Source organism: Dipodomys spectabilis, unplaced genomic scaffold (assembly GCF_019054845.1).
Source record: "Dipodomys spectabilis isolate Male_0828 unplaced genomic scaffold, ASM1905484v1 ptg000098l, whole genome shotgun sequence".
Taxonomy (NCBI): domain Eukaryota; kingdom Metazoa; phylum Chordata; class Mammalia; order Rodentia; family Heteromyidae; genus Dipodomys; species Dipodomys spectabilis.
Window position 1 is genome coordinate 5861300 of NW_024870775.1, and position 22649 is coordinate 5883948.

The window sequence follows — 22649 nt, forward strand, 5'->3', positions numbered from 1 at the left end:
CTCCTTCCTAGCATGTCTGTCCATGCTGCTGCGGAGGACAGAGCAGAACTGGCCCAGGCTTCAGGTCTGGGTCAATCACCATGGTGAGAAACAGAAAATAAAGAACGGATTTCACCATTCTCTGCCACACCTTTCAGAACGATTCAAAACCAGAGATAGGAGCAGCAGAGTCTTCCTATTTCCAAGGGGGAACCCAGCGTTTCTTCCAAGCCTCATCAGAGAGAGAGAGAAAGAGAGAAAAGAGAGAGGGGGAGGAATTAAATGTACAATTTCCTCCAGTGAGGGCTTTAACTTTCATTTACACTATATCTTTCTTCCAAGAATCCCCCCCCCAAAAAAAAAGCATGGCATTCCATAAATACTTATTCTAAAAAAAATAAGCTAGAATGGTTGTCACATCACAGAAGGGACAGGCTTGGCCAGGCAAGAAATGCCAGGTGGAGGTGACAGCAGGAACTGGCGCTGTGCAGGCGGCTCCCGCCCTTCCTCCTGACGCCCGCGGGCTCTCACATCCAGCACTTAGTAACTTATCAGATCATTTTGACCTAATTATTTTTTTTTCCTTGGTGCCAGTCCTGGGGCTTGAACTCAGAGCCTGGGCACCAGCCCTGAGCTTCTGAGCCACAGCTCCACTTTTGCCTTTTTTGGTGGTTGCATGGAGATAAGAGTCTCACAGACTTTTTCTGCTCAAGATGGCTTTGAACTGAGAATCTCAGATCTCAGTCTCCTGAGTAGCTAGGATTATATGCATGAGGCAACTCTAAATAATTTCTAAAGACAGGGGTGAAAGAAAAACCCAAAGAATTTCACAGGTCAAACTAACAACTGAATAAAGGTACCAAAAATGAGTTCTCATACTTTTTTGGCCTTAAAATGATAAAACTATGCTAAAAAATAAAATCTACTTTTTTTTTCTTAAGGAAGACTATATCTAAAAATAAAAATAAAGACTACCTTGCATGGGGCAGGGGGAAAGGGAAGCCACTTTTGAGCTGCATTTGATTTTTTTCATATGCTGGGTGGACAGGATCTGAACTCTTGACATCTAGCAAAGAAAAAGAAAAAAAAAAACAAAAACAAAAAAACGGTCAACACCCAAATAAATCTTTAATGACAGAAAGAACAGCAGCCTACTTCTGATTTCGCAATCTTTGCTTCAGAAAGAACCAATTTGTCCACTTTTCCCCCCTTATCCAAACTCAGAACACCCCGCAACCGCAGATAAGTTTTAAAGGGGAAAAAAAAAATGTTAACTGCATTTTCTTAGGGAACAAGCAGGGCCAGGCAGAAGGCTGTCTGTGGGAGGGCTCCGCCCGGCCTGCACCCTCAAGAAAAGAGCAGGAGGAGCAGTCCAGAGTCCAAGCTCTCTGTGGCTGCCCACACCAACTGCACAAATGAAGCAGCTAGGGCTGCAGGCATGTGGGAGGCGGGACGGCCAAGCGGTGCAGAGGTGCGGCCCTATGGCTGCATTTCCCCAAGGCTCAGCACACACCTTCAGGGAAGGAAGCAGACTTGGGGCTTCGCCCAGTGAGGCCCGCCTCCTCGGTTGAGGGTTTCCCCACTCTGCAGTGAGTACAAGCCTGGGGAAACAAGCCTGGGTTGGAAGAGCCCCACCAATTCTTCCTGGGGGTCCCACAACTCTGTGGCCACAGAACTGGCCAGGTTTCCCATTAAAAAAAAGAAAGAAAAGAAAAAGAAACGAAAACCCTGGGAGGAAGGCTTCCTACACTGGAAAAAGCCTTCACCCCAACAAAGCCATTGGCCACTTCTCTTCTGGGTGCTAACATCATGCTACTGGAATTTCATTACAGCAAGAGAGGGAGAAAGTATTTTTATCAGAGAGCTGTTTGCTTTTTAAAGGAAGGTTTTTGATGGAGATGGCAACAATTCCATCAGATGTCTTCCAAAAAAGTTAATTCTCCCTCACTACAGTTTTTAACTGTGTCCTGTGAGGTGCAGGGCAGCCGAGGTGCTAGCCTACGTGCTTCCAAAGCCATTTCCAGGATGGCACCATTGGTGCGTGTGGCACAAGTGCCCCTCGGTTCCAACTCACTTCCTGGAGGTCACCCCCTCCTTCGGAAGCCTGCTGTCCTAGCTAACCTTCAGTAGAGGGGAAGGGGAGACAGGACAGCCCCCTACAGCTCTCCTGGCCCTCCATCACCACCATCACCCACCTTACACACAAACCAAAACCTGCCCTGCCACACGCAGCACAGCAGGGCTGCCCGCTGCTCCTCAGCCACACATCTTGAAAAGCAGAACAGAAAAAAAGGCCTGAGACAATTCCAAGGGCTCTGTCATCACTATTGCACTGAAACCGGCCCCCAGAACCAAGTGAGCATGTTTTGGTTGCGCCAAGGGCTTCCACAGTGTAGAACTTTTAGAGAACGTTAACTCCCTTCCAGAACCCCAAACCCTCACCAGGGTGCAATAAAATGTCCCTACACACTCTGGCCAATAAATGCTTATTAAATCAGAAGTCACAAACCAAGTCACAACTTCTTTACTATAAAAGTCATATAACAATGCCGATAATAAACTGCCACTCTAATTATGCCAGCAGAGCTCCTTTTCATTCCATTCTCCGCACACGCACAATTTTCTCCACCACAGCTGGGCATTCACTGGCATCCACTTCTCAAAGTGCCCAGTAGGTCAAGGAGGGCCAGGTAAACAAGCAGGGTGCATCGAGAGGCCTGGGTGTCCACCAAAAGGGGTAGCCACAAGCTGCAAGTGTCCCTGGGCTTGGCCAGAGTCAGACTCAGCTACGAGATTCCAAGAATTCCACCTGTTTCCAATTAGATACCAGAATTGCTTGAGTGTTTAAAGTACTTTCACTTGCTACTTATACACAGCAATTCTTCCGGGGGCTTTGACCATTTTAAATATGTTAAAATGGGATTAAGGGTCTGGTTTGAAACAATCAGAGGCAGGGAAATTTCAGTTGAAACCCAAACTATCTTTCCCGGGCAATAACACTGCTTCAGACAAAATAAAAGCCGACATAGACAACATTTCTGCCTTTGACAATTACTAATAAAAGTCAGACTTTTTGGTGGGGGAAGCAAAGTTACATATTAAATCATTCCAAATCAACTTTAAATAATCCTGACAAAAATGTCAGAATCAGTTTTGCAGCAACTGTACAAACGGCACGTCTTTCGGACCAGCAGAAAGATACCTAAGTTCTACAGTAGGTGGAATTTATGTGATTCCAAAATCAAAGGGGACGAGGGAGGAAAGCAGCCGCGCCCGGCAGGATGCTTCATGCCACAGATTTCTCCTAAAACATAAGCCTTCCCCTGACCATGTCTCCTCCTTCATTTCACTATGGAACCCAGACAAATACAAATTCTCTTTTCTACCTGAAGCCTTTTTTTTTCTTTACAGCCTGAGGAACAGTTCTAATCATCAAGGGGAGGGGGCAGGGGGAGAGAGAGAGGGAAAGGGGGAGAGAGGGAAAGGGGGAGAGAGGGGTAGGGGGAGAGAGGGATAGGGGGAGAGAGGGGGGGAGAGGGAGAGGGAGAGGAGAGAGGAAGAGAGCGAGAGAGCGAGAGCGCGCTAGAGCACTAGTGACTGCTCAGCGTACACACATATACACATTCGCGCACACACATACACACACCCTGGCAGCTTTCTCCTCAATGAATAGCAACAGAGACTTTTAAACAGCTGTTTTAAGGGCCCTGGGCTCCATGGAGTCAGCAGACAGCAGGTGAGCTGAGCGGGTTAGGATGGATGATGGCGGCACTGTGTCCTATCCAACTTTTCCTGCGTTAGCCAACTAGCAACATAAAAGACAGTCCTGAAATCGGAGATGCAGGCCAAAGGGCCTTGGTGCCCCGGATGGCAGCAGGAGCTTTGTCCCTGCTCTGACTTGCATCTTAAAAAATTAAAATAAAAAAAAAAAAGTTTGACCAGGCAGAAACTTTAATCAACTGGTAATAACCCTCTCCAGTCCCAACCTCTAAGACACCATGTTAGAAGCAGCCAGAAAAGAAAAACAGGAACAGCAGCCATTTGGTTATTCAAGTAGATACAACATTTTAATTAAGATACTAGACTTCATACAGGGAGCAGTCTTGATAGTAACGAACACATTTCCATAACAGGAGATAAAAAAAAAAAAAAAGCAAACAGAAGACCTGACTTCTGACAAAACTGAAATTGTTTTCGGCTCTTTTTCTTAAGAGCACAACGTTTCAAGAGGATAGTGCGGGAGGGAAGGGCAGGGCAGGGCCAGCCCCAAAGGTTCACAGCTCCCCGACACAGAGGAGAACTGCATGTGTTTCTTTTAGAAAGTGTCTCTTTTATTTAATAGATAAACTTATACAATGGTGGAGCTTTTTATTTTTTAAAAAAAGTCTGGTTTTTACAAGTCTGGGATAAGGTAAAAACTTGTCGAACTAGTCTTAGCAACGCCAAAGCACAGAAACTTCCATACCACAAGCCTCAGGGACTAAAAAGGAAACAAGATAGAGAAAAATAGAGCTGTCTTCATAACCCCCCACCACCACTGGGCACACTGGAGTCCTGGAAGATTCCAGACCCAGGAGCTCCCTGGGAGGCTGCAGGAGCCAAGACCAGCCTGGCCCCACCCACCCCTGTGCCCAAGCAAGCTGGGCTGGGCTCAGGGGGCACACTAAGCTGGCAGGCAACCAGCTCTGAGGGGAAGAGGGTCTGGAAAGACAAGCCGAGTCTGAACCTACTGAATTCCTGTTCCTACTGAATTCTTGTTCCAACTGTAGTCTGCCTCCAGGCAGGCTGGCCAACCCCTGGGAACACACAGGTCACTCAACTAGATACAACTCAAAGGGCCTCCCCAGGCTCCAAAGGGAGGGGGGAAAAAAGGGAGGAAAAGAAAAAAAAAAAAAACCTGGTCTTGGCCTTGAACTTGAACTTTCCCATTCCTTATTCAACTGATGTTTTTTAAACACTCAAATTCACCGGCTGCAATGGGCAGTCATGATCTACCACAAAAGGCAAAAGATGCCTTCTGCAAAAAGAAGGCTGTACAGAGACACGGGCTTTGGTTCTTGTTTTTAAGATCAATACAAAGTTCACTCTAGTGAACTGTAAGGGAAGCTTCCCTTGGCATCCCCTGGCCACGAGGTTAAATGTCCCCAGATCCCTCATCAATAAGGGGAGCGCAGCTATTTATACTACGTTTCTAAGATGTAATGACGCTCTAGAAACCAAATCTATTTTCTGGCAGCTCTGCCAGGAGACTTAAAAAAAGAAACTTCACTGATATTAAGTTAGGAAGATTGGAGGGGGTGGGGGGGGAATGAAGGTTGGTCTCTTGAAATTCCACAACGGGTTTTACAGTAAGCACAGCAATTAAATTATGGCAAAAGAGAGCTATTTTTACTAAAACAGGGTAGACCAATTTATTTTTTTTAAAAAAGCCATTCGGCTGTGTACATTACATTCAGGAATCTAATTTACGCAATAGACACTTTGGAGTAATCTATTTTAGTCAATAAATACTCAAACTTCTTTTAAGTTCTAATCTTATCGGAGAGAACCTATTTTGCAGAGTCTCGTTCCTAGTTCTTCAGGTGGGCAAAGGCAGGGAGCAGGCGCCCACAGCCGAAGTTGTCAGCCTGCACACGTGTGTGTGTGCGCGCGCGCGCGCGCGTGTGCGCGCGTGTGCACGGGCCCGGTGGGGATGGAGTCGCCTGCCCCTAAATAGGCTGGGGTCACTGTCACCGGCCACTGGGTTGACAAAGTTCAGCCAGGTTCGTTCCCGAGGACCCTGACTCTCCCCCCTCCTGTCCTCCCCCCCTGCTCCCGGTCCCCAAACACCTCGGGCTGTCCCCGCGACCCCGGGGCCCCACGCCGGTCCCCACGCCGCTCACCTTCAGCTGGACTCCGGCCGCGCACAGCATCCACCCGGCGGGGTCCCGGGGCTGCCCGGGCGCCGCGATCGCCGGGCCAGCGGGCGCGGGGCGGACCCCGGGGACGGCCGGCGGGAACGCAACCCGGGGGCGCGCCGGGGGCTTGGGCACCGCACAGGGACCCCAGCCCGGCTCGCCGCTCGCCGCCGGGGCTCCCCAGCCCGAGCGAGCGTCTCGGAGTGGACCCGCCGCCCGTTCCATGGCAGCGGCGGCCCCCCGCACAGGATACGGACCCCCGCGGCGAGAGGGTCGGGGTCCCCGGGCGCTCGGCGACGCTCCCCGGACCCCGCCGCCCACAGAAAGCGCCCCCCGGCCGTTCGACGGGGCGCGCGGCGCGGGGAAAGTTGGAGCCTCCGCCTCCCGCACCCGCACCGGCGCCCGCGCCTGGGGGGGGTCCGGCCGCCGCGCTCCCCCGGCCCCGCGAGCCCGGAGTCCCCGCTGCCAACCGCCAAGTTTCCCCAAAGCGCCCCCCGCGGGGTCCCCGGAGCGCGGAGGGCCCGACCCGCGCCGGGGCGCCTCACACAAAAGAGCGGGGCGGCTGCGGGGGCCGCGGGGCAGGCCGCCCCCCTCCCCTCGCCAGCGACCCGGGGCGGCCACACGCTGGGGTCCGCGCCGAGTCCCGCCGGGCGCCGAGCCGGGCGCCCCCGCCGCCAGCCGCCAGCCCGAGGCCCCGGCCCCGCCGCGGGGACGCGGGGCGCGGCGCCCCGCCGGTCGCCCGGCCGCCTGGCCGGAGCCGGGCCGCGCCGCCGCCGGTGGCCGCCCGCCGGTGGCCGCTCTGACCCTCCCGCCCGCCGGCGGCACCACAGCGCCACCAGCCTCGGCTCCGCCGCGCCGCCGGCTCCTCCCGCGGAGCACGGCGCTTCACCCCCGCCGCAACTCCCCACAAACTTTCCCGGGGAATACGGCGGGCCGGGGGGCGCGGGCGCGCGGGAGGAGCCGCCGCCGGGGCCGCAGCCCCCCGCCCCGCGCCCGCCGCCGCCCCGCGCCCACCGCCCGCCGCGCGCGCCCCAAGGCCGCCGGGCCCCCCCCCCCGCCCCGGTCCCGCAGGCGGCAGCGCCGGCGGCGGCGGCGCAGGGCCGGGGGGGGCGCCCGGGGTGGCGGCGGACACCGGGGGGCAGCGGCGGCGGCGGCGGCCCCGGCGCCATCTTGGGCTGATCGATGAATTGAACAAAGAGGATCAATTTCCGATCAAGCGGGTTATCAATGGGGGAGCGGGGAGCGCGAGGGACCCGTCCTCGACCCGGCCCCGCGGCGCCCGGCACCCCCTCCTCCCCGCCGCCGCGGCCCCCCGGCGGCCCGGCGGGCCCGGGACCCCCGGGAGAGGCCGCAGCCGCCCGCAGCCCCCGGCCCCGGGAGCGAGGCGGGCGCGGAGAAGCCTGACCTGCAGCTGCTGTAAATCAAAGCGCTTCCAATATTGAAACATCGATCCCACATTGGCCGCCATCTTGAGACATATTGAGACGGAGTGAGCGGCTGATAGCGAGGGGGCTGGAGTTCAGAGCCGCCAGGCGGCGGCGGCGGGCGGCGCCAAAACCCGGCCTGGAGCCGGCGGCCGCCGCAGCCACGGCGGACGCGGACTCCGCCTCCTCCGCCTCCCGGCGCCGCCGCCGCCGCCGCCGCGAGTGCCCGCCGCCCGCCCGCACGCCTCGCCCCAGTCGCCCGGGTCGCGGCCGCCTCCCGCCGGCCCCGCGCGGCCTCCGCCCCGCGCGCCTCCCCCCGGACGCGGACGCCGGACGCGCGACCCCCGCCCGTCCGCCAGCCCCAGCCCGGCCGGCTCGGGCCCGGCCCCGAGGGGGCGCTGCGGGGCCGGCGGAGGCCGCGGGCTCGAGACCGCTCACCTGGAGCGCGGGCGGGGTGGGAGGCGGAGGGTTGCGGTCGGCGGCGCCCGAGAACCGCGGGCGGCCTCCTGGGAGCGGGGCGCGGGCGGGCGGAGGAGCCGCGACCACCTGCTCCAACCCCGACCCCACGGCAGCCGCGCGCGTGCGGGGTTCGCGAGGACGCGGACGGCGGCGCGGCCCCCTCGCCTCCCCGCCCGCTCCGCCCCGCCCCGGGGACCCGGGGTAACGGCGGGGCTGGGCGCGGGGCGGCCGCGCGCGCGCCGCCCCGGCCTCGTCCTCTCGGGACAGTTATGTCCCCCACCCCCCTCGCGTGGCTTCCGCGACAAACTTCCCCGGCTCCAGACGGACCCAGGCGGGGGGCAAAGTGTGGGGAGGGGGGAATGGGGGACGCCGCTCCAAACGGGGCGCCCGTTCCGAGTTCACAGGAACGCTCAAAGTTCAACCCTCAAAAACAAATAGGTGATCTCCCGGTTTCCCGACGTCGCGCGCGGTTTCCGACCGTCGTCGTTGGCCGAGGGCCGCGCGCGGGCCCCGCACCTCATCTAACGTCTAGTTAAACACGAGGCGCCGCGGTAAACTAGGTCTGCGTGGAACACGGAGGGAAACCGGAGCGCGGAGGGAGCCAGAAAATCATGACTAGTCAGCGGAATCCGGGGCTGCGCGCCGGGTGCGGGCCGAGGGCGCAGCTGCTGGACCAACGCGCCTCGCGCGCCCCCCGCGTCCCCCCCAGACCTGGAGAGCGCACGCGGCTCGCACCAGCCTCGGGATGGGGCCGAGGCGGCGAGACGAGGCTGGCCGCGCCCCCGGAGCGGCCTGCAACCCCGGGGTCTGTGCGGAGGGCAGGGGTCGTTGGGGTCGCGGTGCCCACCGAGGTACCAGTGTGCGCACGGGGCGCCTGACCCGCCGCGGCCCTCGCTGCCCGGCGTGGAGCGCCCGCCCGCCCGCGCGGGCTGCAGCTCCGATGCCCAGTAGAGGGCAGCGGCGCCCCGGCACTTGGGGCCTGGGGTCGTCGGGTCCCAGCGCGCTGCCCACCCGCGGCCCCCACCCCACCCCGCGCCGTGCCCGGCCCCTCCTAGGCCCTGGCCGGGAGCGAGGCTGCCAGGTTCGCGGCCTTCCTGCGCAGGTGGAGGGCATCGGGGCGACCGTCCCTCCACACCCCGAGCCGGGCCGGCCTCCCTCCCCTCTGAGCGCTGTGGCAGGCAGGAGCCGGACCTGGGAATTAGCCCTTAAGAAAATGTACAGGGGCTTTAAAACAAAAAAAAAAATTTTTTTTAATTCCTCCCATGGGGAAAGATCAGGGAAATGGTTTGGATTTAGTACAGATGTTCTCAATCTAATTATCCTGTGGATCCCCTTGGGTTTGAACCAAAAAAAGGGGGGGGGGGGTGAGACAGTGAAATATATCTGACCAGTGTAATAGTGTAATACTCCAGAAATACATCTGGTTAGAATTCAGGGCTCTGAATCCACTGCAATATTTTCGATATCAAGTTGATGAGAAGTCGATACATTGAGTTACATTACATCGTTACATTCTGGGTTGTATTTGTGTTATTTACATGTTAACCTAACTTACTGGGTGAGGGGGAACAAAACATGATACTGGGTGGTCCAGAGGTGAAGCTCTATTTAAATAAAATGTGTATCATTTCTACCAGAGTTTTGGGTTCTACCAGCCTTACTGATCTCTTTATAGGTTGGGGGCGGGGGCGGGGGGGGGGGGGGGCGGGGGGGGGGGGGGGGGAGTGGAGAGATAGGTTAACTTTGCTGGCAACACAAAACATTAGCATTTTTCAAAGGAAAGCCATTCCAGGTAGACCACTAATCAAAAAAAAAAATCTTGGTTGAATGACATAATCTGGACACACACACACACACACACACACTTTAGGGAGTTGTTTTTTTTTAACAAGTCTAGATGGGGAATAGATGCAAATTATATCTGTTTCTATAAACTACTTCCTTTCTTCTTTTTCAGATTTCAGCCTCACATATGCCCAAAGAGGCAGCATTTGCAAAGTGAGCCTCCTAAAATATTTCGAAAATGAGAAGGTTCTGTAGTGCATAGATATCCATCGACACCCACAAAGATAATAACTGTAATGGCTCTGGCCGGCCCAGAACACAGTGTGAGAAAGGGGAGGGCTGTCAAAATAACTGGCCCGGAATCACTGGCCCGGGACCAAAAAGCACCTTGACATGTAATTGATAGTACTTAGAATGAAGCGCAAGACAAACAATCCAGAGGTGTTCCGTCACCTTTTTAATGTCCAGACTCTCCCTTTAGGGGAAGAGAGAGCCTGGGTTCCCAGAGGCGTGACTCACCCGCCAGCTCAGCCTTTCAACAGTAAGCCCCCAGTTATCAGATGGAAACATTAACCCAAGTGATGTTTGTTCCAGGAGCCTTTTACAACCCCCGCACCAAATAAGGCAACTAAATCACTCTAGTGTGCGCCCAGAATTTCTGTTTCCCTTGTGATCTATTATTTCATTTTGCCTTAAAAAAATAGTGTGTGTGTTTGGGGGAGAGGGAATGGGTCGATTAGGGATTAGCTAATGTCATTTATGGAAAACTGTAACAAACCTTCTAGAGTTTACCTCAATTTAATTGAGTCCTTGTTCTAATATTCTTCACTTGGCTCCTGGAAGGAATTAACCCTTTACAAATTATTCCATACTGGAAACTGTTTCACACAGTAGGCCAAGTTTGTTGTTGTTGTTGTTGTGTTGTTTGGGGTTTTTTTGTGTGTGTGTGTTGTTTTGTGCTGAAACTGGGGCTTGAACTCATGGTCTGAGAGTTGTCCCTTAGTTATTTGTACTTAAGGCTGGTATCTTACCACTTGAGCCATGGGGCCACTTCCAGATTTTTGCTGGCTAATTGGTGATAAGAGTCTCATGGACTTTCCTGCCTGGTCTGGCTTTGAACCTTGGTCCTCAGATCTCAGATAGTATTACAGGCATGAGCCATTGACGCTTGGCTTGTAAACCAACTTTTAAAAACAAGTCATATTCTTAATCCCTGATCAAAAAGAAATCTATATCTTATTCATTATAGATCCCTTAAAAAATTAGCTTCCACCTACAAACACAGGAAACTAGGGAATCCTTCAGAGTTTTTTTTTTTTTTTTTTTTTTTTTTTACCAAAGTATGTATTTTTTATCTTAACTTTTTTTTGCCGGTAATGGGGCTTGAACTCTGGGTTATCTCTCAGCTCTTCAGCTCAAGACAAGTGCTCTACCAATTGAGCCACAGTGTAACTTCCAGTTTTCTGAGTGGTTTATTGGAAATAAGAGCCCTGAAGATTTTCCTACCTAGGCTGGCTTTGAACTATGATCCTCAGATTTCAGCCTCCAGAGTAGATGGGATTACAGGCCAACGCTCAGCCCATTCTTATTTATTTTTTTAAGTAGTTGTCCAAATGGCTTTCAATTCCACGAATCAGATTATAAATACAATACATCTTGATCTCTGCTACCCCTTCCATTTTTAAATTTAAAAAAATTAAAACATGCTTCAGCTGGGCGCCAGTAGCTCACACCTGTAATCCTATAAATCCTGTAAACCGTGATCTGAGGATCACGGTTCAAAGCCAGCCGGGGCAGGAAAGTCCATGAGACTCTTATCTCCAATAAACCACCAGAAAACTGGGAGCAGCGCTGTAGCTCAAGTGGTAGAGCACTCGCCTTGGGCTGAAGAGCACAGGGACAGCACCCAAGCCCAGAGTTCAAGCCCCACGACCAACAAAAAAAAAAAAAAAAAAAAGCTTCATAGGGGGAAAAAACAAGCTATTTATCTTAAAACTTCAATTCATTTTCTTAGTATGTTTGCATCCAAATTAAAATTGGTCTCAAATAGCTTTCAACAAGAAATCTTTTGTGGAATCAGATGCAATATAAAATGTAAAAAGCTACCTCATAATTTATTGACAATAATCATAAAGATATAGCTATTTGGGGTAAAAATGAATCACAGTTTTTATGTGTATGTGTGTGTACACGTGCGTGTGCATGTACTGGTCATGGTATAAAACTAGGGCCAAATATTAAAGGCAGAACTCCTCTGTAGAGAGAACCCCCAGGTGAAATGGCCAGTAGTCAGCCTAAGCTTTTTCCATCCTTGCTAAAAAGCAAAAGAACATCTCTCTCTCCCTCAAAGAACATCTCTCCCTCACTAAGGTTTACCAGGCTGCCAGCTTTGCAGTTCACCACAAACTTTGCTGAACAACCTTGAGGCTTATCACCAGCTGTACAAAGTTGTTGAATTAGTCAGGAGCTTATAATAAAAATCATTTCTGTAAAATAGGCTACCCCTGCCTAAGGTTATGTTTTGACTTTTGTAATCCAAGGGTATGTTTTGACTTTTGTAATCAAGTATCAATAGTATGAATATTATTGGTCATGCTGACCAAGTCAGGACTGTGTTTTTCTTCTTCTGCAACTCAAGGCTATGTTTTGCTTCTGTAAATCTGCTTGCTTGCCTTGACAAGCTCCCCCTCCCCTGCCACATGTGGCTTTTCCTTTAAAAGACCCTCATGGGAAAAAGACCTTACTGCATCTCACTACTCAAATAGTGGGGTAGTCTCCACTCAGCTAATAAAAAGACTCCTTGCCCTGTTTAACTGAGTCAGTGGCCGTATTTTCAAATTTGGGATACTTCACTGGGATTTGAACTCAGGGGCTGAGCGCTGTCCCTTAGCTTTTTTGCTCAAGGCTGGTATTCTCCACAACTCCATTTCTGGCTTTTGGGGCGATTAATTAAAGATAAGGGTTTCAGGAACTTTCTTGCCTGTGCTAGGTTGGAACCTTGCTCCTTATAACTCAGCCTCTTAAGTAGCTAGGATTACAGGTGTGTGATACTGGTGCCCAGCTATGAATCACATTCCTAATGTCCCTGGAGTAGCTCAATTTCATAAATATGAAAAGCTAAAAACAAATTCATCAAGGTACTCTTGATCAAAGGAGACTGCATTTGTAAATGGCTGAAATTTAGAAAGCTCTTGACTGAGAAGTTTTGAGATGCTTCAGATTTGAAAAGGCGCTTTCCTGGCATGAAAAGATTATAAATAACAGAAAAAGAAAATTACTCTTTGGAAGGATGACTACTTTCCACAACAGTTTGGCCAAAAACTCTTGGAATATAAATGAAAGGTAGAGTCCAGATTCTCTTTCTCTCTCTTTTTTTTTTTTTTTTGGACCTCAAGTAAACTAAACGACTTTTAATTGTTTTGTTTTTTTTAAATAATATTTTATGTTAATTATTTCTAAGTACACTATTCACGGTGCTATGTAAATATCCACCAAATAAAAGCACCTATTTCGCCACATGTAATTACACGCGTAGTGCCTAATTCATCTCTATACGCCAAATGTGTGTGTTAAGTTATATAATTGTATCAAGAACCTGCCAAACTTGTAAGAACCAACTATAATGATTTCTAAATACTAGACTGTGCTGTTCCCAAGCCGGCCCACCTATCTCGCAAGAGAGCCTGTCTTCTTCTCTGAGACCCTTTATGGAAATCTTCAAAGACAGCAGTTTCTGGCCCACCATTGAAGTCTGCCTCCCACCTATGGGTAGGATCAATTAATGGCATGGCCTCAGGAGCTTTTCACACCTCTAAAGATTACGTTCCTGCTCTCCTCCCTGCCTTCTTAGACAAGAAAGCTTACAGTGTGGGTTTTACACAGGCTAGGTCTGTGGCTCATGCTTTGAACATATGTCTAGTTTCATGGGGGTTGGGGCATCGCTCAGTGGCAGCATATTTGGTTAGCATCACCCTGCAATGCAAAAAGAAAGAGGAAAAAGAAAGACATTGCTACATAGCTAGGTTCATAGATTCAACTTGTCCTAGCATTGGGACACACATGTTACCAGGAACTGGAGACTGAGTGTTTCTTATCACCTCAGAAGTTACATAAATCTACCTCACCCAACCTCAAATCCCCTGGTAGAATCTAAGTTTTTACCAAACTGCGATTTTTTTTTAAATTTACTTGTTTTTATTTATTTTTTTTGTTGCTATCAGGGTATGAACTCAAGGCCTCATGTTTACTAGGCAGGCACTCTTACCAGTTGAGCCACACCAGTAGCCCAAGCTGAAATTCTAATATAAAGTCTTCTGTATGTAGAGTTTATTAGAAAAGCACATTGTCAGCAGGGTGTTGGTGGTTCATGTCTGCCATCCTAGCTACTTGGGAGGCTGAGATCTTAGGACCACCATTCGAAGCCAGCTCAAGCAGGAAAGTCCATGAGACTCTTATCTTCAATTAACCACCAAAAAGCCAGAAGTGTAGCTGTGGCTCAAGTGGTAGAGCTAGCCTTGAACAAAAGAAGCTCAGAGACCATACCCATTCCCTGAGTTCAATCCTGACTGGCACAATATATACATATATAAAAGTATATATATATATATATATTTTATATATATATATATACACACATACATATATATATATATGATTTCCACTGAGATCATTACTGAACTACTAGAAATTAGTAGTGTGCAACATCAGTATCTCAAAAGATGGACACATTATACAAATATCATGATCAGGTGTTTGTTTTACTAGTACTGGAACTTGAACTCAGGGCCTGGCCTCTCCCACTCAAGGCTGGCACTCTACCACTTAAGCCACAGCTCCACTTGTGGCTTTTTTGGTGGTTCATTGGAGATAAGAATGTCATAGACTTTCCCACCTGACTTACCTTCCAACTGCAATCCTCAGATCTCAGCTTCTGAATAGCTGGAATTACAAGCATGAGCCACTGCACCCAACTCATCTTGCTTAATGTAATGTTCCAACCTCTATGCTAAAACCTTACATTAGCTTCTTTTCTTTCTTCCTGAGACATACAGCCCTGATACCAGGGTCATACACAGTGGGTACCGAAGGTCATTTTATTTGGTCTTTTCACTCCTGTTTGTAATACAGGTTGTGTTCCTTTCCTGACATGTCTCTACAGTTAGACAGTTGGAGTGGAGCAGAGGTTTATCTGCGCAAGATGTAATTAGATTTTCTTTGTCATACACACTGTCAGCCGGTGTGTGTGTGTGTGTGTGTGTGTGTGTGTTGGGGGGGGGGGGGGGTTGCCCTGAATAAGTGTGACTTGTAAAGTTTTGAAAGCTTGCTCCTATGGTAAACCAAAAGTTGGTATTTCTTTTCTTTTTTTGGGGGGGGGGGTCCGGTCCTGGGGCCTGAACTCTGGGCCTGGGCGCTGTCCCTCAGCTCTTTAGCTCAAGGCTAGCGCTCTACCACTTGAGCCACCTTCCCAGCCCCCAAAAGTTGGTATTTCTAACAGTGAATAGAAAACTTTCTCATTCCTTCAAGCCTCCTTCACACTAAATATTTGATCTAGTGTCAACCCTTGTGGATCTGTACTGTAACATCTGAGAGGTTGAAGAAAGTCACTTTAACCCAGGCAGAAACTGCAAGATGTCAAATTTGAGAGGGTTTTTTGGGAGGGGGGGGGTGAAGAGGAGAAGAAGGGAATCAGAAGAGTAGGCCTCTAATTCAACAAATATTCTTCTTATTAAAATAAGCACACACACACACACACACACACACACACACACACACACGCCTAGCATCAGTGGCTCACGTCTATTATCCTCGCTGCTCAGGAGGCTGAGATCTGAACATCCCAGTTCAAAGCCAGACCAGGCAGGAAGAGTCCATGAGACTCTCTCCAATTAACCAGCCAAAAGCTGGAAGTGGAGGTGTAACTCAAATGGCAGAGCGCCAGCCTTTTAATGCAGTGAGACTGCAAGGCCTTTGAATGCAAATCCTGGACCAGCACCAAAAAATAAAACAAAATACTGAAGAAAACCAACTAAAATGCTAAGAATAGGTATCCTTGGATGGTGAATTTATGAATGACTTTTATCTTCTATATTTACATATTTTCTCCATGTGTGTCCACTGCCTTTCTTTTTTTTTGGGGGGGGAGGTCGGTCGTGGGGCTTGAACTCTGGGCCTGGGCGCTGTCCCTGCGCTCTTCAGCTCAAGGCGAGCTCTCTACCGCTTGAGCCACAGCGCCACTTCCGGTTTTCTAGTGCTTTATTGGAGATAAGAGTCTCATGGATTTTCCTGCCTGGGCTAGCTTTGAACTTCAATCCTTAGATCTCAACCTCTTGAGTAGCTAGGATTACAGGGGTGAGCCACCGGCGCCCTGCTTGTCCACCGCCTTTCTAATGCAGGAAAACCCACAAATATTCTTTAAAATGAGGACGCTATAGTGCCTGGCAGGGCGTTCCTTACACAGTCATTGCACTCTGACAAGGAAACAGAAACCTGAAAACAGACAGAGGGAAAAAGCCTGTCCTAATTCTGCCCCTGAGTCACTGTTGGCCTTGGCCTAGGGTTTCCTGCCTGTAAAATGGGAATAATTAACACTTTCTTGTAAAATACTTCAGAGCTGTCCAACAAGAGAGCTGACAAAGGTGCGGGTGCGGTGTGATTAGCGCTAATTGAAGAGAGTATAAAACACAAAGGCACTGGAGAGAAATTGAAGTCATTACAGGCAGGAGACACCACCAATGGTGGCTGGGCGAATCCTAGCTGTTCTTTGAAAAAGGTGTTTTGGGGGGCAGGTGAGGCGGGCCACACTCAGGCAGAGCCTCTGTAGACCAGCCAGGGCCAGACACCAAGGCTGCCCTGAGAACTGACTGTTTATCTGTGAGGGAGATAATGGCCCGCTGGCGTGAGCATGAATCATTTGACCTGAAGCACAAACAGTGTCTCGAAAGGCTAATGAAGGCCTGAGCCATGGGATTGGTTTGTGGACTGAACTCACACTCTTTCTTTTTCCTTTTTGGTGCCAGTGCTGCGCTTGAACTTAGGACCTGGGTGCTGACGCTTTTTGTTTGTTTCTTTTTTTAATGTTTGTTTAGTTTTTGCTCAAGGCTAGCTTTCTACCACTTGAGCCACAGCTCCACTTCCTGCTGTCTGCTGGCGATAAGAGTCTCACAGACTCATTGGCTGGGCATCCATGGCTCACGCCTGTAATCCTAGCTACTCAGGAGGCTGAGATTTGAGGATTGCGGTTCAAAGCCAGCCCAGCCAGTCCAGGAGACTCTTATCTCCAATTAATCACCAGAAAACCGGAAGTAGCATTGTGGCTTAAGTGGTACAGTGCTCACCTTGAGCTGGAGAGCTGAGGAACAGCTCCCAGGCCCAGAGTTCAAGGCCCATGACCAACAAAAAAAAAAGAACCTCACAGATTCTTTTCTCCTTGGTTGGCTTCAAACTTCCATCCTCAGATCTTAGCCTCACCTGGTAGCTGGGATGATAGGCATGGAGCTACTCTTCTTGACTAAACGAGATTCTATTATTATTTTTTTAAATAAAATGGGTCATGGGGCTTGAACTCTGGGCCTGGGGCTGTCCCTCAGCTCTTCAGCTCAAGGCTAGGGCTCTACCACTTGAGACACAGCACCACTTCTGGTTTTCTGGTGGTTTATTGGAGATAAGAGTCTCACGAACTTTTCTGCCCTGGCTGGTTTTGAACCGCAATCCTCAGATCTCAGGCTCCTGAATAGCTAGGCTACAGGTATGAGCCACAGCACCCAGCTTTTATTTTATTATTATATTATTCGCAAAGCTAGGATTGGAACCCACAGCCTCTGACATGTGAGGCAAGCATTCAGCCACTGAGCCGCTCTGCCTGCCAGCTCCTAGGACTCTTCACATTAGATGAACAAGAGATGTAGAATGATGGTTGTGAGGGTAAGGGAGGGACCGGTGGGAGAGACTTGGGGTCAGGGGAGGCCTTGCCGTGTAGCAGCCCTGACCAGTAAGGACAAGGAAGGAGGCACCTAGCAGACTTCAAAGCTGGGGGAAGGGGAACTCAGGAGTTGGGCCAGGCCCGTAGTGGGGCAGGGGGCACTCTAAAAGAGGCTGCAGGGACCCCTTGCTTGTTTTGCACTATCCGCCAAGGCATTAGGAGCCATTTTCCAGCTCACTGTGGCAGGAAGGAGCTGGGGCATCCAGCACCCACACAGCTGAGCTGACACACTTTGCACACACCCACCAAAGTCAAGCTCCAGCAAAGAAGGCCATTTGACCTTAGGTATGTATGTCTGTGTGACTTTCCCCCTGCCTCGGTTTCCACAGCAGACATATACCACTCCTTCTGGACAGACAGAAATTTAAAGACCCCACTGCTCAAGCTTCCTGGGCATGGCTACTACTCAACCTCATTAAACAGCATTATGCTCACATTTCCCACCTTACTTCCTCTGCACAGCTTCCCTCCATACCTCCACTGATATCTTAGTGCCATTTTATGATTTTTTTAAAGTTTGGTTTTTTGCCAGTCCTGGAGCTTGAACTCTGGGCCTGGGAGCTGTCCCTAAGCTCCTTTTTGCCCAAAGCAGGTGCTCTACCACTTGAACCATAGTGCTACTTCCGGCTCTCTCTGTGATTAATTGAATATGAGTCTCAGGATCTCAACCTCCTGAGTAGCTAGGCTTACAGGCATGAGCCTCTGGGCACCTGGCCTCTCAGTGCTACTTTATAGACAAGTAGACTGAGATTCAGTGCACCAAAACACCAGAGAGAAGAGATTCCTTGACCAGGCTCCCAGAGAGCCGCATTGTCAATCTCTTTATTTTGCAGTGCTAGAATTTGAACTCAGCACCTCCTCACTTCCTAGGCAGGTGCTCTAACTACTTGAGCCACTCTGCCAACCCTGACTAGCTATGTGTAAGGTCATCCTCTCAATCACTCCCATCCAGACCTTTCCCAAGCAATCAGTGCATTGATTGACTGATGATTGATTGGTTGGTTGTTTGGTTTTGCCAACCCATATTTATTAAAGGTTTGCTGTGTGTCCCTTTGGTAGCCTGAGCTGGGTTCAAGAGACCCTGTGGGAAGAATCTCCAAGGGAAGAGAGGACTCTTCTCCCTCTTTCTTCCTTCTCCTCCCCTCTCCTGCCTTTTCCCCTCCCTCTACACCCCACCCCCACCCCCCATCTTGCTCTACGGGTCTCCACAAGCCTTTACTTCCCAACACACATTCTTGAAGCCACAGAACATTGTACTCCTTCGGCCATGTTTGCTTTTGGCAAGCCTAACTGCTTATTACCACATGAAATTTGTCTTGGATAGGCCCGACCCTGGCACGGACGCGGGCTCGGCTCCTATTCAGTGTCGAAGCCTGTTTATCTGGGACCTTTTATTTCAGAAATCACAGCCGAGACAGACCACAACCCCACATGGAGAGAGGTAACATGTCTTCACTTTTTCTCCGATGGGATGTGAAATGGAGTGGCCGCAGATTCCCCACACACACGTGGGCTGCGCTCAGCATGGGGAGGGGAGGGTGGGCAAGGCATCAGAACACACAACCACTGCAGAGAACTTCACATTGAACTGGAGGAAACTAGGCATTCATTGCTCACACCTGTAATCCTTACCAGGCAGGAGGCTGAGATCTGGAGGATCACAGTTTAAAGCCAGCTTGGGCAGCAAAGTCCCTGAGACTCTTATTTCCAATTAACTACAGAAAGAAAGAAAGAGAGAAAGAAAGAGAGAGAGAGAGAGGGAGAGAGAGAGGGAGGGAGGGAGGAAGGGAGGGAGGGAAGGGAGGGAGGGAGGGAAGGAAGGAAGGAAGAAAGAAAGAAAGAAAGAAAGGAAGGAAGGAAGGAAGGAAGGAAGCCAAGCTCATGTGGTAAAACACCAGCCTTGACTAAAAAAAGTTAAAGGACAGCGCCAGGCCCTGAGTTCAAGCATTGCCCCTCTCCACCTAGTAGCAGCACAAAATAAAAAGCAAACTGGGAAGTACCAGCACCTGTTAGAGATAATTTGCTGTGCCCAAGAAAACACTATGGGATGGCAACAAAGGCGTGGCAAAGCTGACCACTCACAGGTGCTCAGCACCGGGCAGCCTGCTGGCGGATACTTAGGGCCAGGCTATCGGAGTGGACGGCCGGCAGTCTTGTGAACTGCTGGCAAGTTAATCTCACCTCTGTGTCTCGGCCATCCTCATCCCTGAGTTTCATTCTGATGGCGGCATGGGGGTCCACCCAGCCATGAACCTCTCTTTGGACTTCAGAGGCTGGGCCTCCACCCAAAGAAAACATTAGCAGGGCCTCTTGGCAGAGGGCTGGGAACAGAGCCACACGGGACCGCTCTGTGACCTGCTGGCCTCCTGAGGGTGGACGGGCCAGGCGGGGTGTGAAGTCACATGCCCGCAGGCCCCAGGAGACAGAGTCACCCTGCTTGCCTGGGAAAGCCTCTAACCACAGCCAGCGCTGGACAATGGCTAATCCTCACATGGAGCTGGGGGGGGAGGGAGGCGGGGGATGCAGAGGGGCATTGCATGCCCATTTTCCATTTGGGAAGACTGAGGCACCCAGATCTCAGGCAGCCTCTTCCATCTACACACACCTAGGCCTGGAGCTGCCCGGATGGCCAGCTCCAGGGAATCTGCCTCCCACCCCTTCAGGCTGCCCGCCTCGGGGGAGACTGCCAGCCTACCTTGCAGCAGCCTGCTTGCCAGCCGTCCTGCGTGGCAGAAGGAGTCTCGTTTCCAGCCATCTCTGTGCAGCAAGGGAGGCTCCAGACCCCCCTGACCCAGGGCCTCTAGAAGAAAGATGGACAACCTGGCCTGGGTTTTGACTGAGACATGGATGGCCAAGGAAAGCCCAAGGGAGAGAGAACTCAGAAGTCCCCCCTGAAGCGTGCGCGCGGCCGGGAGGGGCTAGGCTCCCCAGCGCATCCTCGGGGATGGCTAATTGCTCACTTCTTCACGTTGGGGGAGTCGGGTTTAATGGACTGACTGTCTGAAGACAGATCTGATTAGCGATGGGGCCCTGGCTGGCACTGTGGGAAGGGAGGTGCCCCAGCTCCCTGGCTATCAGCCTGGCCGAAGGCAGGCTGTTTAAGGAATCCAATTCGCAATTAATTCCCCGGCGGGATCTTCGCCTCCCTGGGTTCCCTAAACTTAATACCGCCAGTGAGTGGGAGGTGGGACCGGTTTGCACAAGCTCCGCTTATCCGATCTGTCTCTCGGAGCCGGCCCGGGGCTTCGAGGAGTTTGGAAGCCAGTGTGTGGCGGTGGGTGGCTCTCAGCACCCCCACTCCGGGTGACAGGTTCCCTTTGATGCAGGGATTCCCTGGGAGGCGGGGAGGGGAGGGCTGCCCCTCCCCCCATGTCCTCCCCGACCTGATTTATTTCACACTGGTTCTCCTCAAACAAATCCTGCCCCAGTTTCTCCCAGGTCGCCTTTGCCCTGGGTGTTCCTCGGGCCCCAGCCGTGCGCGCGCCTTCCACTCCCGGCGGGTTTGGCCATTCAGTCCTGGTTTGCAGGTGTTGTTTTAAACCCTGGACCCGATTTCCTGTCTCTTCAAACGGTTGCACCATCAGAGATGGCTAGAGATGAAGGCCAAAGATGATGAAGAGAACGGGGCTAAGTTCTCTTCCCGGAGTAGACACAGAGGGGCAAGGCGGGGACCTCCAATGGACAGCCTGCCTGCAAGCATTGGCTCATGTGCAGCTTCTTTGTTTGTTTTTTTGTCAGTTGTGGGACTTGAACTCAGGGCCTAGGTGCTGTCCCTGAGCTTTTTCAATCAAGGCTGGCACCCTACCCCTTAAACTACAGCTCCACTTCCACTTTTCTGGTGGTTCATTGGAGATAAGAGTCTCACCAACTTACTTGCTTGGGCTGGCTTTGAACTGTAATCTTCAGATCTCAGCCTCTTGAATATCTAGGATTACAGGCGTGGGCCAGCAGCACTGAATGTGTGCGTCTTTCCTTTTCCTCCTCCTCCTCCTCCTTTTTTTTTTTTTGTTGGTCACGGGGCTTGAACTCTGGGCCTGGGTGTTGTCCCTCAGCTCTTCAGCTCAAGGCGAGCGCTCTACCACTTGAGCTACAGCGCCACTTCCGGTTTTCTGGTGGTTTATTGGAGATAGGAGTCTCACGGTCTCTCCTGCCCGGGCTGGCTTTGAACCGCGATCCTCAGATCTCAGCCTCCTGAGTAGCTAGGATTACAGGTGTGAGCCACCAGCACCCAGCTCTCCTTCTTCTTCTTTTGCCAGTTCTGGGCACTGTCCCTGAGCTTCTTTTGCCCAAGGCTAGTACTCTATCCCTGGAGCCAAAGCACCACTGAGCAATCGAACCCAGGGCTTCATGCATGCTAGGCGAGCACTCTACCACTAAGCCACATTCTCAGCCCTGGGTGCAGCTTTTTTTAGCTGGGGAACTTGGAGCTGATCGCTCCACTTCTCTGCATGACTGGATCCAGTCCTGTAATAACTGAACCCTAACTAAGCCATCCCATGGGGGCTTTAGGAAAACTCAAGTGGAATCATTATGGTTATAAGCCTAGTTTCTGGGCCGGGTGTGGGCACTGGCTTAGTGTGCACCAAGTTCTACATTCGGGGATCCTGGAATTGTGGGGGGGGGGGGTCTTGTGTCGTCATTGTTAGAAATAGGTAAGTTACCACACAAAAAGCATTCAGCCTGGCACAATACAAATTTGATTTGATTTTTCTTCCTCTTGCTTTCCCATCCCACAGGCACCTTTGGACATGTCTTTTTCAGTGAGTATCAATGTACTATCACAAACTCCGTCACGGTGCCATATTCTAAAATGTCCACAACCATGTAATTATTTTTGTGTGTGTGCCAGTCCTGGGACTTGTACTCAGGGCCTTGAGCTCTCACTTGGCTTTTGTGCTCAAGGCTGGAGCTCTAGCACTTGAGCCCCAGCTCCACTTGCAGCTTTTTGCTGTTTTATTGGAGGTAAAGATCTCAAAGACTTTTCTGGCCAAGTTGGCTTTGAACCATGAACCTCAGATCTCAGCCTCCAGAGTAGCTAGAGTTACAGGTGTGAGCCACAGCACCCAGCTTCTCCCCAACTTTTGTACAAATCTGAAACTATTCTAACAAAATAAATAAGTAAATAAA

General features: G+C 51.3%; 1 protein-coding gene across 7 annotated transcripts in view; it reads right to left on the minus strand.

Annotated features, from left to right (window-relative positions):
* Nucleotides 1–7451, minus strand: part of Cux1 (cut like homeobox 1) — a 256975-nt gene extending 249524 nt beyond the window's left edge. For 3 of the 7 annotated variants that reach the window (XM_042686505.1, XM_042686504.1, XM_042686503.1), the window contains exon 1: nucleotides 7282–7451. In XM_042686505.1, the coding sequence (XP_042542439.1) occupies nucleotides 7282–7344 (63 nt within the window). In that variant the 5' untranslated portion in view covers nucleotides 7345–7451. The remainder of the gene's footprint in view (nucleotides 1–7281) is intronic. The other 4 variants (XM_042686510.1, XM_042686509.1, XM_042686507.1 and 1 more) reach the window with 2 other exon arrangements.
* Between the last annotated feature and the right edge of the window lie 15198 nt (nucleotides 7452–22649).